At 34.5% G+C, this 18,953-nt stretch overlaps 2 protein-coding genes across 7 annotated transcripts in view; one reads left to right on the top strand and one right to left on the bottom strand.

Annotated features, from left to right (window-relative positions):
- The window catches only part of LOC118182824 (alanine aminotransferase 2-like), a 122,494-nt gene that overhangs the window by 98,539 nt on the left and 5,002 nt on the right, over positions 1–18,953 (top strand). For 5 of the 6 annotated variants that reach the window (XM_085813292.1, XM_085813294.1, XM_085813296.1 and 2 more), the window contains 3 exons: positions 837–902; positions 2,651–2,806; positions 9,938–10,050. In XM_085813292.1, coding sequence (XP_085669418.1) covers positions 837–902; positions 2,651–2,806; positions 9,938–10,050 — 335 coding nt within the window. The remainder of the gene's footprint in view (positions 1–836; positions 903–2,650; positions 2,807–9,937; positions 10,051–18,953) is intronic. The other variant, XM_085813295.1, reaches the window with a different exon arrangement.
- Positions 816–18,953, bottom strand: part of mus201 (rad2 superfamily protein mus201) — a 69,663-nt gene continuing 51,525 nt past the window's right edge. Inside the window, exon 2 of the transcript XR_015040258.1 lies at positions 816–918. The gene's annotated coding sequence lies outside the window, so the exon portion shown is untranslated. The remainder of the gene's footprint in view (positions 919–18,953) is intronic.

Here is an 18,953-nt window from a genome sequence, read left to right as displayed (position 1 = left end):
ATCTGTATATTTAAACAGCTTCTTAGCAAATTCATATGATTACTTATTTTAGTCTCTGTTTTCATAAACTTCCATTCACTAATATGCATCATTAAAGAAAGTAAGAAAAATATTTTAAATTAGAATCTAATATATGCGAAGTAACAAAAAAATTCCTGACTGGATAAAGATGTCAAGCCAGCTTTCTAAAGGAAACTGGCTCACATTTACGTTACATAAAAAAAAATTGGAAACCGCTCATGCAATTAGGCCTTTTTCCAGAATTCGAACCTGGGCCAAGCAGCTGTTTTAAAAACAAAAATTAAAATACGTTATTAGAAATAGAATAGTTAGAAAATATCAAGAAACCTAAAAAGAGCTAATGGTTTAAAAAGTGATATCCAGATATGATCCATACCGGAATGATATTATGATCACATTTTAATGATGTTATAGAAGATTTTAAAAGTTTTATTTTTAGTTAAGGATACGAAGCCTATAGCCGCCTTTTGAACAAACACCCTGTGTAATTTATACACAATTAATTAGAGCTATTAAAAATTAATTTTGATACAAAAACTAAACTTACAATCAAATATTAAAAGATTTTAAAAAAATAAAGGGAAATTATTTTTCAGCATTTTAAATCCAAATTAGCAATTATATAAAAAAATGTAATCACATTCAACATATTTGAAAACGTAACTGAGAGTAAAAGTCAAGCAGGAAAGACATATAAAAGGCAATAATAGTTTAAGACTTTGGTGCGCTTTGAAAAGGCAAATGACTAATGTTTATAAATTAGTATGCTTGAAACTTTACTCGAAGCACTTACATTTCATTTCTTGTTTTTCCAGATTGCATTAGACTGTATGATTTTTCCACCCGAACCACATGAGCCGTCATATCCAGGCTTCATACAGGTGAGATAATGATAAACTGCAAAAATGATCAATTATTTCTCAAAGCTTACTAGATAATACAGGGTAAAATGAAGAGTAAGCAACTATTTTTTTCTTCAAAGGTTGAATAGTAAAACAAAACATATCGTGTACAAAGAGTAAAATAATATGTATTAGCTATTTTTAAGATTTTAAGAAGTTTTTAAGACGTTCGAGACATTTTTAATACCGTGATACAAATATATTTAATTTAACATGCGCTCTTTTATTGTACAATCCATTTTGTTACGATATTCCTTGAGAATTTGCCACAAGTTTTCGATCGGATTTAAGTCTGGTGAATATCCTTGGCCAACCTAGCACAATAATTTTATTTTCCAACATGAACCTTCTGACAGATTTTCAAATTGTGGTATGGAGCTAAGTCACGCTGAAATGTCCCTGCAAAAGGTTTTCAACGATAGCACAATTCTACGTTTTAAAATACGAAGATTCTATAGTTCGAAGAATTCATCATTCTGTCTATAGGAACTAGATTTTCAGTGCCATCTGTGGCGGTGTGGGGGGATGCTGAAGTCTTATTGGTTCACCCTTGCTTCGTCTAGATAGTTAACAAGATATGTAAATATGAGCAAAAATAAGTCTCATCGCTGAAAATGATCTTTTCCAGTCATTTATGGTCTAAGATTTGTATTTTTTGCTCCCAATAAATCGTTTTTGCTCCATTTGACGTGTGAAAAGCTGTCTTTAAATTGTCTTTCTCGCGTTCCTACTAACAGCGAGAAATTTACGCAGCACATTTGAAGGATGAATATCAACACCAATACATAATAGATCTCTTTTAAGGTCTTTGATGGTTTTTATTGGATTAATAGTGCTATTTTGGAGTAGAAATTGATCAGATTTTGAGTTGCTTTCCTTTTTCATCTACAAATATCTCTTTCTTTCTGGAGGAAAAGATCCAGTTTCTTTGTGTCACCCAGAATTCAAGAAAAGCTCCCTATTGCAATACCAACTGCAAAAGTAATATTGCTTACAGTTATGGATTTGCGACTGTTAAATGCGATAATCTTTGCTCTCTTTCTAAGCATGATATCAATTTTTAATACGCTAAAATAAGCGAATGTTAAACGTATATAATAAGTATGCAATCGTAGTTTTCTCTTCTCACAGAAACAAGCTTAAAACGAATGCAACAATATTAACTTATTGTCTAAAGTAGTTAGTTCTCAATAGTCGAAAGTAGGTATCTAAACGAAATTAAGGCAAATAAAACTGCTTTGGAGGGACTTGAAGGTAACTAATTTAAAATTTTCGGAAAAAATCACTTTGTCCTAATTAATTTGCACTCTATAGTACACCACATTATTGATAGTATTATAGGATATATATATTTACTACTTAAGCAGAATTATTCTATATAGTGAGATAATTAAACATTTTACAATTTCGTTTCAGAATACCGATTATATATTATTATTATTATTCTCACGTTTTAGAAAAAATATAGCAGTAAATAAGTAAAAATTAAATGAAATACAAAAATTAAATAAAAAGTATTTTATTTTCGAATGAATATGGTATTATGTTCATTCTCCTTTATGCAAAGTTATGAATTTGTCTTGGAAAAATATATATTTCCTCGCCCCCATGCACTGACGCAAAGAACCGTTTTAATCAGAATCCCAATAAAATTTTAAATAAAAGCAAAATTTAGGCTTGATGACCCGTAAAAAAAAATTAACTTTTATTTTCCATTTTCTGAACAGGAATGTAGAGATATAATGCAGTCACTGTACGAGAAGGCAACTATTGCTATTAATGCATTGAATGAAATAGATGGCATACAGTGCAACAATTACACTGGCTCTACATTTGTTTTCCCTAAGATTTATATTCCAGAAAAAGCTGTGATAGAAGCAAAGGTAATGTTACTTTCAATGTTAATTTGAAATTTGAAAATTTTAAAAGCGTTTTCAAAAGCTTTATATCATAGTAAAGAAAATTCTTTAAAGTGAGTTATAACATATAGCAACACATTTTGAACGAGTTATGAATACAATCTCAATGAAACTGTCTAAAATGTGTGATACTACTGGAGCGAAATGTGTCGGAAATGATTTCACTAAATACAAGATTTTAATTTATCAAACAATGTCTATTACATCTCTTTCAAAGTAACTCCACCGATTGAATTGAACTTAACACCAATGTTTTTTCAATCTTGAAACATGTTTAAATTTATTTTCATGCAGCGAATTTCCTTTTCTTGCATCGACAAACTCAAAATAGTGATTATGATGTGGCAATTTTAATCATAGAGACATCATATCATTTTAATCATAGAGCCATACAAAGTCGTATTCATTAAATTTTGGGATAAAAATTCAAGACAAAAGCATTAACAGCAGGTGTATTGACATGGTGCAAAATACATAAGTTATCTCGCCTTAATTTACTGAAGTCAACATCTACGAGTTGCTTCACACAAACACTACAAAGTACTCTAACAATATCCTTTATTAACACTTTCGCAAGATGATAAAAATTCTTGATACACAACACCAAGATAATCGAAGAAAACAATCAATCACTTTGAGGTTTGCTGACATTTGACGTGTTCATTTAGGTTTTGCTTCACATTTCGAACATGGATTCATTCACTTGATTGTTGTTTCTCTATTAAAAGCGTAGATCCATGTTTCTTCACGTGTAATAATGTATTTTAAGAGAATTTCGCGTCGAGAAAGCATCTACTTCCACTTAAACTCACTGCTGTTTTTGGCTAAAGCTTATTATTTATGGAACACTCGATAAGCGTTTTCACAATTCATTGATGGAATCCAAATGATACAAGAATTTGTATTATTATATTCCTTATTGTTAAGTGACTAATGATTTGGTCGATGTTTTATTTATTAGTTGAAACAGAGTGCCTACTACAGCGTAATTCATATTCGACCATTCTTTGCCTTTCTTAGGCATCTTGTACATACTACCCAAAGAATCTTATTTTTGACCAAAGATTTTCTTCAAAGCAATATTTCAAGCGTTTACGTAGCGATATGAAATTTAATTGCAAAGGCGAAATTTAACCAAACTCTTTGCCATTTTGGAAATTGCCAAAAGCATCAGTTTTTTATTGTCTAAAAATACATACATTTTCGAACGATAAAAGAAAATGAAATACAAGTTATTGCCAGATGTCGATAAAAGACATAACAAGTTCTGAATAAACTTTACAAGCGACTTCTCGCAAATGCGTATTTTAAATGAATCATTTCCGATACAATTTGTCCACAGTACTAGCATGGCAGTTGACGATCTATGAATACAATTTCATCATACAATACACTCCAGAAAGAATGTTGCAGAGTATATGAAAAGCTGCAGACACATTATAAAAGAAGCAACGTTATTTGTAATAGCACACTAAAGTTCATCGCATTTGTCTAATTTATATAGAGTTTTGAAATTAAAAATGGAATAAATATAGTATAAGTGAATAATCCATAGCTGGGCTTTTTTTTTACCACTATTTATATTCTGTAGTATATCATAATATACAATTTAGAATGTATAGCCATAGGTACTTAATTCATGTTGGTAATTTACTTTTAAACAGTGTGCTACAAAATACTTCATCAGTTTTTCTTAGCATTTTTCTTTCTTTTTAATTTTTTTAGAAAACTAGTACTATTTTGTTATTATAGCAAATTTTATTTTTGATAATTAGTTATTAAATTCAGTAAAATCTATCACAAAATACTCATGCATCTATTTGCTGAAGCGATATCCTTATGGGGGATTTTCTAAGTGGCTTTTGTGTACGTTACACAAAGTGAAAGCATGATGATGCTTAATCTGTTCTGCCCCCCTGAGAGTCGAACCCTAGATATAAATACTAGCATTTCAAGAATTTAGCCTCTTGGCCACCTATTGACTTTACTCTCATCGAATTGTTTTTATATTTCCATCATTTTTTCACGAACACATGGATATAAAAAAATAGTTACCAACACGTTTATCATCAAGTTAGAAGGGTGATAATAAACATTCATCAAGCTTGTAACTTCCTGGCAAACATATTATTAACTGGCATTTTTATAATAGTTGTTACAACTTAATGATAAAATTCATTTTATTATGAAGATTTTAAAAGTACTGGGGATCATTTTAAAGTAAATAAATTGGATCATTGAGAATAATTTAACTACGGTTTTGGTAGTTAGTTCGTTGTAGCATTCGAAGCAAGCAAATTTTAAATTGTGTAAAATTTAATAAAGCTATTGTTGGATTTTTTCTAAAAGGATTTCAAATGGAAGAAACCTAATTCAAAGAATAAAGATTGGTAACTAATGTGTTAAATTTGAGTCTAAATTTAAGTTAAAATTTTTTTTATTAAAGACTCAATATTGAAGTGGCCTTTAGATTAGCCTCAAGTAAGTTTTAACTAAGAAAGAATTAAGAATTTATGCAGCAAAAACGTTTTCTTGTATGTAGTCTATAGATAAAGCTCCAAATGGCTCTCGATGTTATATAGCAGGAGTAGCCAAACTTCATGATGCTAGAGTAACATGGTAGCTTTCACGAAAGATCAAGAGCCGCAAAACCATATTTATACCGTTTAAAAAATTTTGAGATATCTTTTGAATAGGGAAAAAATTAAGTAATTGAATTAACTCATAATCTGCAAAATAGATTATAAGTTACTATTGCTTTTTCTGAAGTTGAACATTTGATTCTTTGGATCTTGGGAATCTTCAGAAAGATTTTAAGTTCCGTATCTCGAATCTTGGAGCTTTTCTCATCATTTGAATATTTTGAACCATAATCTAAAAAAAAAAAAAAAAAAAAAAAAAAAAAAAACATTAAATATTTTAACTCAAAATGTTGGAATGGCTCATGCTCAGGAGAATTCTCCAGAAAAAGGATGCAATTGCACTTTCAGTGGTATCTAAATCATCGCTATCACTCATGACGGCTGAATGCTACGCAGTTCAGAATGGCATCCAACGAATTCTGCAGAATTTTTTAATCACCGTGTTATTGAAAATTCTCCAAACTATCTCTCGAATGGTTTCGATAATTCTGGACATAGATAAACTACTACTAATAAATATAGCAAGTGAGGCCTAGATATATAAACATTACGTTGAGCATATATTCCAATTAGCTCCGAATTTAACATAGAGCATGGCTGCTGACTTAACGAAGGACTTTAACGAAGACATGGCTGTTGAACTTAGCTCTCTTTCACGGTAAAACAAAATTAATGGTACGGAAAGAAATACTTGCGAATGCAACGGATTTATATCTGAAATGTAGGTATAATACAAAAGTTAACTCAAATTTTTATGCATCTGCAAGAGACGTTCGATGTCAAGGCTTTTTGTGACAAGACAGACGTCTTCATGATTGCTTAATTCCTGAGTTTTGCTACATAGTATACACGTTATTCTAACTGTTAACTACTGGACCCATAAAGACAGTCAGATGAATTATCGTCTCTTTTCAAACTTCCAAATAAGAATAACTCCAAAAATGAATCCTTTTTATTTAAACGTCAGCCTGACAATTAAATAAAAAAGTTACATTTTACTTTCTATGCACTATTTTCTGTATACAATCTGTGTACAGAAAATAAATCTCCGCAGCTTGCAATAAAATCAGATACAACATTTCAACAAAAATTAAAATATTAAATTACAAGATAAAGTGGGTTTGCAAGCTTTAGATTAAGCCTTCAAACTCTCATGAACAGTTACATATACTAAAGCTAAAGACATGCCGCGATTAATATGCTGTTTTCCGTTTGTCTTGATGTGTTTGCCTCAGTGCACCGGTCAGCAATAGCTGCTAAAACTTCTCTTTTAAATTCAAGAACTCTGTACTTAAAATGCATTCACTAATTTGCATTCTGATGGGAAAGGACGAAAACAAAAGTGAAAGTAAAGGCCAAATAACACGATAACTATTTAATAAGCATAAAACCCTATGCAGGTGAAAACACATCTAGATCAAATAGCTTGGTTTGGTTTATTTGATTGCGGCAAATCACGCGAGGGTTATCTGCCTAAGGGAAGGGATGTCTTCGTGAAGGGCTTTCTAGGTAAAACTGGCTCGTATACACATGGGGGAAACCACGAAAATGCTTATCCAGCCAGCTCGTTCACGAGATTTGAATCACGGACCGAACTACTAGTGTTCAGAGACTTTACTGCTCGGCCGCTGGTGAGTTCTTGATCAAATGATTCGGCCACCTCCCGTTTACTTGCTGAAGTGAGGGTAAGAATATATTCTCTTTCACGTAACTCTAAAGAAAAAAGGCCTAAACACATTCCATTTGGTTAAGACGCAGAGAATGCTTACCTTTGGAGAATCACGTACATGTTCCAATGTGACAAGTCAAATTATACCCATTCACTTTGCCACGAAAATAAAACATGACTTAATCAGTGAATTAGAGTCCGCTCACGAAATAATCCACTTGCAGCTCTATACTAAACTCTCACCATTTGACTTCCCGGTAGCTTTCTGTGCCTGCCTTAACTATGCCAGGTTTGTAACACGACATAATTTTCCTTGTATATTTGTCTGTTGGCTTGGTGCATGCACTTACTAGGGTGTCATAGCTGAAATGTTCAAATGTTTTAAGCCAGTATTTCATTATTGGTTTGTGCTTTTGGTTATTGTCCTGGATCTCCTGTGTGTTTTTTCCTTGCATAACCTGTCTTTTAAACCTGTTTCATCCACTTTGTTATGTTGTGACACTGAGTGCTTCTTTAGCACATTTGATTCAGAAATGTCTCTGAACAACAATTACTGATGGAGTTTTTGCGTGTTATAGCCCGTACGAATTTTCCTTTCGCTAAAGGCAACATTTTATATATCATCGCCTCTAGTGAGATTTGCGGCGTTGTTATACGAAAATTAGAGCGTTAACCTTTCATGTTATACCTATATTTATAAAAATGATTTATTATAGAAGTGATAAATATGTTTCTTTTCTGTATTATTCATCTTTAATTACCCTATGTTTGTCAAATCATGTCATGACAGCGAACTTCAGAATTCAAAAGTTTTTACATTGCTAAATTTCATCTGTATATTTATAATAAATAAATGTTTGCTTCTAAAAACTAGCAGCAACGCAAATCAAATGATACAATCGGAATTCAGTTTACACCCTCAATATCAGCTTTTCTGAGCGCTTGGTGTAACTGAAAGGCAGAATAGATGGAATGATAAACCATGTAATAAAACGTTCATTCTCATATTTCTACCACAATCTCTCACAGAAAATGCATTTCAGACAGATATCTGAATCAAAATATCACTAATCACGGGCATTTTCCGACATATTACGAAAGATTTAATATATAAAGTATTGTACTTTTCCGTGTTTTATGTCGGATGTCGAAATATTATTAACATTATTACGGAATTCACTCTTTCAATGGCTGGAGAAACTAACTTCCTGCACTAGTAGAAGAATTCTGATGTTTGTGCATAATACATCCATTTTGTTTTTACATTTCCATCTCGTTTTCAGTGCCCACCAGGGCCGAGCGGAAAGTCGCTCAACACTGATAGTTCCGAAGTTGGAATCCCGCGAACTGCATGGGCGTTTTCTTCATGTGTAACCTGTATACGAGTCAACATTCCTCCCCTTAGGCAGATAGCCCTCGAGTGCTTTGCCATAATGAAATAAACCAAACCATCTTGTTTTCTCTTGCGTAGTGCTTATAAATGACATTATATTTTTCAGTGTAAAGCTGTTCGACGGCATATCAACTAGATTTGTACTTTAGATCTGATAGCGGCGTCATCTAATCTTTCAATTAATTTTGATAAATGCGCTTCGCATTCCTCATGGGAAGTTCTATATTAATCTCTTAACTCCTTCTTCCGCTTAGTATATTAAACTTTCCTCTCTGGTGGAGCAGGTTGCATACATTTGTGTTATTTGAAGTTAACCACATTTTGAAGTGAGAAATATTTGAAATGCATTCTGTAGGCGCATTGGGGAGGGGGTACTATGAAATTAGAGAATGAAAGATAATAATTGAAAAGTGCTGGGTGTAAACTTCAAAAGAATTTCATGTAGTAGCCAGGCAGTGGATGACACTACAACCTTCATTTGGGCTACTAAAGCTTTCGGGAAGGACGTGTCAGGTGTAGGAGATGATCGAAGATTCAGAAACCCCAAATTATTAACAGATTAAACAAATATGACATTAATTAGGAATTAGGAAAACAAGATTAAGTTTTCTGATAAAATTATTGCCAAATTTTAAAGTAAATAAAATTATAAGTACTGAACCATGAGCTAGGAAAGAAATTGAATAGTTGGCTAGAGCTTTCAAGCATACGGAATTCAATTAATCTGTGTAAGGAGTCTTGAAAGCAAGTTAACTGAAAATTCAAGAAGGAAACTTAAGCATCTAAAATTCGAAAATGAGTAGAAATTACAATTACATAAAGTGGCAATCAATGGAATTAAAAATGTATATATAGCTGTATACATGAAAGAAAATATAGCAGCTACAGTTAATAGTTTGCTTCGCATTAGGCATGTACAAAATTCCCTTGTTGTGATAAAACAGAATGGACATTTTTATTGATTTCGAGAATGAAGGTCTTTGGCTTTTGATGAATTTCCTGTTTCATTTCAAAAACATTCCACGGTAGTAATATTTAGTTGAATGTCACAATATTCAAGCTACCTGGTCTCCTTTCAATGGCAACAGTCATGCCATTCCACATGGTAATGTGTAACTCATCCATCTGAAATTTACTCCATATAATACCAAAGCTATGAATGCTTTCCTTTGCAGGGGGTTAATAAATGTTCAGTTTCAGTCCTTAATTAATAGTAGCTTAGCGAAGATTCTTCCCTTACAATCCACGTTATTTTTCAAATTTTTTAATTTAGGCTAGTTTACCGAAAAGCAGAATGCGAGAAGCTTGTTCATTCTCAGTTACGTTGAGATAATATTAGACCAGTCACTAGAAAACGGAATCTAATAAGTAAATACATCTAACTTTTTCAGGCCAAGGGACAAACTCCTGATACATTTTATGCCATGCAGTTACTGGAAGAAACAGGGATATGTTCAGTACCTGGAGCATTGTATGGTCAAATTCCTGGAACTTACCATTTACGGTAGGTATAAATTCAAATGTTATATAAGGTATTTTTCCCGCCTTCTTAGCGTGCCTTCGTGGTGTAGTGGTCTGCATGCTGGGCGCGTATTCCAGAGGTCCGCGGTTCGATTTCCGGCGAAGACGTTGCTTATTTTTCATCTTCCCTGCTTTTCCAGGAAAAAAAAAGAATCCTAATGTCTTTACAGTGGTGCCCGAACTAAAAGGGTGGTGGATGATGATTCTCCACACCCACGATTTGGCGATTGGGTACCCTAAAACCCGCAGTCACCCTTTAAAAGAACTATATAATGTATTTCTACCGCCTTCGTAGTGTGGTGGTCTACACGCTGGGCGCGTATTCCGGAGGTCCGTGGTTCTATTCCCGGGGAAGGCGTTGCTCATTTTTCATCACTTCTGCTTTAAAAATGACCTAATGACTCTACAGTTAAACAGTCAGATGTAATTAAATATACAAAGATTAACTAACAATAAGAATTTTGCAAGTTATCTATTTCTTTTCTAAAGCCTCTGAATCCATTTTTCCGTACACATAAAAAATGTCTGGAAAAAGATAATTATAGAAAGATATTTACTTAGTAGGATGGACAATGTGTTTAGTTGTTAAGACAAAATGTTTATACAAAAATGTTTTAGAAAAGGATAATTATAGAAAGATACTTAGTAAAATGGACAATGTGTTTAGTAAACATTATAGTGGATTACCTTCCTTTTTATACCTTAATTTCCACCCCTGTTATTGATACATGATACCATTTCAAAACGAAATTTGTCTTGACAATCAATCCACAGAAAAGTTATATATTTATAAAAGAAAAACTGTATTATTTTGTAATACCCCTGCCATGATAAAAACAAAATTTTTTAAAAATTTATATATATCTATATAATATTTAGATTATTTATATATGATATTTAAATTAAAGTCATCACTACAGTTACTTTTGTCACTACAGAAGTGTAACTAAAAAGTAACATAGTAGCTCCAGAAATCGTAAAATCTTATCCCCATGTATCTCTAAAATTTCAATAACATTGTGGTGTTGCGTGGCCCCAACTTGCCCGCAACAGACTGCTTTGAACTGGAAATTACACAAACTCTTAAGAAGGATTTAACTCCCTTTTTATTCCACTTTAGAAGTTACAGATGCGTTCACTTGACGCTCACAAACTACGCCGACCCGGCGGTTAAATAAAAATAGAAAGGTACAACTAAAAATAAATAACAGGATGAATAAATAACAAGTTATACCTACGAGGCTCTATAAATGTGACTAACTTAACCGCGTTCTAAGATACAGCTGAGATTCAGCAAACTTTCGGATTGAGAAGTTGAAAGTTTCAACTAACTGCCGGAGTAGACACACAGGCCGAAACGCGCGGTTCTTAAACTTCTACCAAACAACCTTCACGCTCGTGAATCAAGAAACACACTTACAAACTCGTTTCCCTTCTATTTAACTCAAAATTACTTCTGCTAAAAATTTGAATACTCTGCGCGTTCTACTAAAATTTACATACTCTGGCATTGGCGATTCCAGGGGAAAGTAAAGGCTTGACAGGAAAGATAGCTTAAACTTAAAATAAATGTTAGTTAAAATAAATATAAACCCTACATTTGCCGCTGCCAGAATTTGGTAAACTTGGAAGCAGGTCCTAGAAACGACCTGTTGAAAAAGTTTCCATATTCTGAACTAAAACTGAAGACCCTCGTTTACATAAAACAAACTGTTTTCTCAAAAATTAGAATAAATTTCTGTAGGTACATAATTTTACAATCTCTTCTTACAGGAACCTTTCCTGGTCTTCAGCAATCAATCTTTTCTCTTCCTTCCAGCATCTGGAAGGAATAAGTTTCAGTATCTTTTAAATACATTATGATTTACACTTTCTTAACACTGGATAAAGTTGTCGTTTTCGATCATTTTATTTTCCTTAATTAACTGCTTAATTCACATTCATTCAAGTAGTCAAATCTGAAATTAACTTTATCCTGGTTCTCCACCATGTGTGGTGTCAAACGGGAATATACGTGTTTTAGTATTACAACACTTCCCCTAACCACAATGATTTGTTAGAATTTCAACAACCAAATAGACACACCTTAATCGACATACTGAAACTCGATGAGCTGTTTAACATTCTTAAAATTCAAGTGTAGGTGGAGAACCCTACAAAACACATTCATTCTAATTCCCCTCATTCATCTTTAGACATGCAGGCTTTCGCTCTAAAGCATGATTTTATCTACAGTTTAATACTTAAATTTAAATTCATTTCTTTTGAGTATTTACTTTTAGCATCTAAAATTTTATGCTTCTAGACTAAATTCTACTTTTACATAACTTTCAACTATTTACGTATATTTACAAGATTCTAATACATATGATTTTTACAATTTATCATAAAATGAATAAGATAAAAATAAATTTTTACTTCACGCATTCTTCGCCAAGCTGGCGGCACTGAAACTAAATTTTTCATTAATACAAGAATACGAAGTTATTTTACTTTCGGCCAAATTTTGGCTTTAACATAACAGAATTAGTCTTTCGACCAACAGGAACTGCTTGCTCTTAGATTTTATACTTAAAGAAAATAATACTTTTTCCTTAGCTACATAAAGTAAAAGAAACTAAGTCTCAACCGAGACAAATTGACTTCCGTCAAAACATAGAACTTCGTATTTACGCATAACATTTCGGAACAAAAGAAAAAAATTTTATAGATTTTAACTTATCTTTGAGTTTTCGATGATTGGAACTCGGACATCCTCTTCTGGCAGAACTGCTCCCACGATATGGAATTCATCAACGTCAGTCGTCTCCTTTGTGTCCGTCGAGTTTCGTCCATGGTGATTTTTCTTTTTCGCCCTCTGTACGCCGGCTTCTTGGAGTGGTAGTCTTCGGGTTCCTGTCTTTTCCGTTTTTTCCTGACGGCTGGTCTTGGCGGCATCCGGTCTGGAATCGTGCTTGAATTTCTTCTGTTGGTGGTGGTCTTTTCGTTCCTCCTTTTGTCTTTTTGTTCTCGTGAACGGCGCCCTTGTTTGCTCCTGATTATCTGGCCCTGGAAGTGGTTTCCTCGACGCAGAATTTCTACTGAGGGACGCTGTAACTGGTCTTTTCCTATTTACCAAAGATTCTTTACGCGGCGGCGTTGATTTCTTGTATTTCTTGAATGCTGGAGTCTGAACATTTTCCTTTCTTCTTTTCGGGACCGTAGCATGACTTGTAGAAGGGCTAGGTTCCTCTTCTGTTCTCTGCTTCTTGGGTGGTGGAGCGGGTGGCGTTACTTATGGGCCTTCCACTTCTTTTGCGCTTGAGTCCTGCAAGAAACTTTTTAGGATTTCAAAATCATTTTGATTATAATATTTTTTCACCTGGTCGGGACTTGCTTTACAGATTTCCCCTCTCTCGTTCTTAAGGTACAATACGACTCAATTGATTTCCTGAATTACATAGGGGCCTTCAAATTTTGGAGCTAACTTTGCAGTAAAATTGTGTGGGGCACTTGATAAAAAAAATTTCCGCTTTAACACTTTATCCCCAACTTTAAAATCTGCTTCACGGCGTTTTCGATCACAGTACAGTTTCTGTCTATTTCTTCCCGTATCCGAACTTTTAATCGCCTGGTCGATGAGTTTCTGTACATCCTTTTATTTGAATTCTTGCTCTCTTTGTTGCACAAAGAATAATTTATCTAGTGGCGTAATTAACTTCCGTCCTAAAAATAATTCTGCTGGAGTTTTTCGCGTAGTATCATGATTTGCTCTTCTTAAAGCATAAGCTAACTCATTTATGTAGCCATCCCAGCGCTTGTGACGTGTGCTAACATAACTTCGAATTATTTTTACAATATTTTTATTAACTCTTTCTGCTATGTTTGCCTGTGGTCTATACGGAACCATTTTGATATGGCGTATGCCAAGTCCAGTGCAAATATTTTCAAATATTTAGCTAACGAATTGTTTACCGTTATCGCTAATGACTTTTATCGGTGCACCGTATTTTAAAACGTATCTGTGTAAGAATGCATCTGCGACTGTTTTGGCTGACGCGCGTTTAAGCAGAACAATTTCTGTCCATTTTGAAAAATGATCTACAATTACTAAAATAAAACGATTTTTATTTAACTCACTCTGGGGGAAAGGACCAAGAAGATCTATGCCTAAAATTTCATTCGGAAATGTAGCGCGAATGCTATTTAAGTACCCGGCCGGGCTGTAATTAATATCATTTATTAACTGACATTGATTGCAGGACCTGACATACGCAGTTACTATTTTGTATAATTGCGGGAAATATACCGCCTCGCGTACCCTTTTTAAAGTCTTTCTGACAGCTAAATGACCCGCTGTTTTCGCGTGGTGTAATTCCTTCAAAATGCTTAATCGAAGCGAGGCTGGGATGACAGGTTTATATTCTAAATTTTCGTTTGTTGTTTTCGTATAAAATAATAAATTATCGATTATTTCATAGTTTTCTGCTCTATTTCTTATTGAATCGATATCTGTGTGTTCAAAGCTTTCGGGGTCTTTCAAATACGCATAGATACTTCCAAACTCAGGATCAGCTTTCAGTTCGGCAATAATTGTTTCTCTAGAATCTAAAATTTTTGAAGTCAACACAGCGCATTTGAGTTCATTGCCTTCATCGTCCAGTTTTATACGAGGTAGTGCGTCAGCAACATTGTTTTCCTTATCCGGTTTATATTTAATTACTAGGTTATACTCTTGAAGTTTTAAAGCCCATCTTATTAACCTGGGCGTTAGATTTTTGCCCGAGTAAAGTCTACCAACAGCCGCATGATCCGAAAAGACTGTTACTGGCGCTTTGCCGAAATAAACTCTAAACTTGTGTACAGCCATTAATACGGCTAATGTTTCTCTTTCTGTAGCTGTATAATTCCTTTGCGTAGGGTTTAAAGTTTTACTAAAAAATGCCAAAGGATGGCCATTTTGCATGAGAACCGCACCTACGGCATAGTCCGACGCATCTGCTGCAATTTCCAGGTTTTCGTCCCCTCCAGGAATTTTAAAACAGGGGCATTGATGAGTGCTTCTTTTAACCTTTCAAATGCAGTATTTGCCTCTGCTGTCCACGGAAATTTACTTCTCTTTCTTTTAATTAGTAACAACGGTTCAACAATGTTCGCAAAATCTTTTATGAACGACCGATAATAAGAACATAATCGAAGGAAAGAAGAAAGTTTCTTGGCGGTGTTGTGAGGTGGGAAATTCTTGATGGCTTTTATTTTTGAATCCTGAGTTTCTATACCCTTTTGCGAAATTTTATACCTCAGATATTTAAGTTCTTTAGTCGCGAACTTGCATTCTGATGCGTTTATTGTAAGACCGGCCTCTTTTAATAATTTAAAAACCTCTTCTAAATCTTTAATATGTTATTCCAACGTACTACTCGTTATAATTATATCATCTAGATAGATTAAAGTCGATTTTCCTAGGACAGGTTTTAGAACAATGTCCATAGCTCTCTGGAATGTTGACGGGGCCCCACACAACCCAAAGGGCATGCGTAAAAATGCATAAGTGCCCGATTTTGTGATAAACGCGGTTTTATGTATGTCTTCGGGTCTCATAGCTATTTGATAGTAGCCCAGACGTTAAGTCCAAGGTAGTCATGTATCTCGTAGATTTAATCTTTCTAATAATTTCTTTTATAACCAGCAAAGAGTAAACTGGGAATTTAGTAACACTATTAAGTTTTCTGTAATCGATAGAAAACCTCCAAACCCTTTTATTCGAAGGAGGAAACTCGTTCTTTTTCCTACATAGTACGACTGGACTCGCGTACTCACTATTTATGGGCGTTATTATTTGGTTCTTTAACATTTCCTGAATGTGTTCTTCTATAATTTGCTCTTTCTGTTTCATAGCGGTAAGGTTTAGTCCTACAGGGTTTGTCGGCAGTTAACTGTATCTCATGCGTAACTATTTGACAATTACCAGGCCGTTCTGAAAACAAGTTTGAAAAAGTACTCACCACTTGCTGGATGGCTTGGCTTTCATGGTCATTCAAATGGCTAAGGTCGACTTGCGGTTGTTCCACTGGCTCCACCACCCTCCGATCCATTTCCAGCATAATTGAATTTTCCTGCAAATTCAGTTTGGCCTTCGCGGCATTTAAAAACTCCATGCCTAAAATAAGTGGACTTTGCAAATTTTTTACCACAAAAATTAATACTTTAAGGCTTTCATTTTTTTTACCTGTATTTGTAATGATAATTTCCCAATACATTGACAAGTTTGTCCTTGTGCTGCTGTGATTTCTGTGTCTTTATTTTTAAATAATCGTAACCTATTAAAATTCTTCTTAAAAAATATATCACTCATAAAATGACCTTCTGTCCCTGTATCGATGAGGGCTTCTACTTGTACATCGCCAACCAGGACTTGTATAATCGGTAATTGTGAGTTCTTTACGACGAACGTATTTACTTCTTGAGGGTTTTTTCGAAACTTCCGGGGCCTGGAACCACGCTTTTACATGCCCCTCTACTCGTTTAAAACTTTCCTTTCAACTTCTGCCTTCTGGGTACGCGGACGGTTGTTTTCAAATTTCCTTTTTGGGCCTTGACCTTCGAGCGTCGATGAGTTAGCTTGATAGCTCTTTCCCCATAAGAGCGGTTTGCATTTCTGGTGTGCTCATTTGAAGATTGCCTTCGGATACTTTGAGAATACGATGCCCCTCTAGCTTTTTCCGCTATTCTGCGATTTTGAAACTTGACCGCCAATTCGAAGAGCTCCTGCAATGTGCTTGGGTTTCTAATTTCAAAGTAATCTTGAACCGCAAATAGCAATCTTGGTAAGATTATTTCAATAATCTCCGCGTCGGGTTTCTTCCCATACAGCATATCCGTCAGCTTAATTTTCGCAGAATAAAGTCCGTCAACTCTTCTGTATTACGTTGATAAAAACTATACAGTTCGGCTTCTAGCTTTGCTCGGTCTTTCACTATAGGGAAGGCCTTTAATAATGATCCTTTGAAATTTTCAAAGGTATATGTTTGGCCTCCGAATTCCCCTAATAAAAATTTGCCTATATTCTTCCACCATAGTGACGCCTGTCCTCTTAGTGCAGACGTGGCAATCGCGACGTTTTGCCTTTCAGGCACAGGGTATAGCTGGAAATGATTTTCTAGGCCTTCTAAGAATATCGCCACCGAATTTTTTCCGTCGAAATTGACGTTTGGCTTGATTGATGCTCTCATCGTCTGGACCAGGTATCCAAATCCTTCTAATTGGTTCACCATTTCTTGTTGTTGGAGTTGTACAGGAGCTTCCATCCAGCTTCGGGCCATTTCAGTTCGAAAAGTGTTCGGGCGCCAATGTAGTGTGCGTGGCCCCAGCTTGCCCGCAACAGGAGTAGGGACTGCTATGAACTGGAAATTATACAAACTCTTAAGAAGGGTTTAACTCCCTTTTTATTCCACTTTAGAAGTTACAGATGCGTTCCCTTGACGCTCACAAACTACGCCGACCCGGCGGTTAAATAAAAATAGAAAAGTACAACTAAAAATAAATAACAGGATGAATAAATAACAATTCACTACCTACGAGGCTCTATAAACGTGACTAACTTAACCGCGTTCTAAGATACAGCTGAGATTTCAGCAAACTTTCAGAATAAGAAGTTGAAAGATTCAACTAACTGCCGAAGTAGGCACACAGGCCGAAACGCGCGGTTCTTAAACTTCTACCAAACAACCTTCACGCTCGTGAATCAAGAAACACACTTACAAACTCGTTTCCCTTCTATTTAACTCAAAATTACTTCTGCTAAAAATTTGAATACTCTGCGCGTTCTACTAAAATTTACATACTCTGGCATTGGCGATTCCAGGGGAAAGTAAAGGCTTGACAGGAAAGATAGCTTAAAATAAATGTTAGTTAAAATAAATATAAACTCTACAACATATTATGTACCACTGCAAAAGACAGGCATTTTGCTTCCTCAGAATATTTTGATACTTTCTATAGGTTTATCTATTTTGTAAATAGTGGCCTCACTATTCAGTGGCCTAATAATTTTCTAGATAGTGGCCTTACTATTCAGAAACTGTTACTTATTGGTGATTAATGCTGCCACGCTAGTTGACAAAATTTTCAATACAAGAAGTAGCTCAATTTAACAAGGGCAGAAATCACAATGGGCAGAAAAAGTCCTAGCACAGGGCTTGTTATTATTATCTTGCAGTTATTTTGTGCAAATATCTCTGCATAAGGAATGGAAATGAAACCGTTTTTTGAATGATGATGAAGCTGCCTAAAACAGCAAGAAAAGATATAAATAAAAGTAATAAATTATATTGTTACGAATTTGGTATTTAAAAAGCTAATGTTAGTTCAATTATAAAGTAAATGGCTTTTTTTTCCCCGCGCAGTGCAGCGCGTGACGAATATTAAAAGAAGAAAGCTAAGCCGGAAAATTAAAAATACAAGAGCACGTGCATTTAACATTAAATAAATAAATATATCTTTTTGATTTCGAGAAAGTACCAGAAAATTCTCGCACGCGATTTAAAAATCTTATAAAAGGAGGAAAACCTCTCAGTTTGTAGTAAGCAATTGTTTCAAGTACCAAGTATCTAGGAGTGGTCTTCGACTCACAGCTGTTATTCAAAGAACACACGGAGTATGCCTTGCGCAAAGCCACCGCTGCTAAAATGTCTCTTTACCCTTTAATAAGAAGAAATGCTAAATTAAATATCAGTCTCAAGAAGAAGATCTATACCAGCTTAATAAGACCCACCCTACTTTATGCAGTGCCTATCTGGGCCACTGTGTACAAGACTTATAGACACAAACTACAGGTCTTTCAGAACAAAATACTCAGACAAATTGTTGACTCCCCATGGTTCGTACGTAACCTGCAGATACATAAAG

This window comes from Stegodyphus dumicola, chromosome 3 (genome assembly GCF_044657685.1).
Source record: "Stegodyphus dumicola isolate Sdum_Otavi_A_Nest chromosome 3, ASM4465768v1".
Taxonomy (NCBI): Eukaryota; Metazoa; Arthropoda; class Arachnida; order Araneae; family Eresidae; genus Stegodyphus; species Stegodyphus dumicola.
Note: the sequence above shows the minus strand (reverse complement) of the source record. Positions and strands in the feature narration are given on the sequence as shown.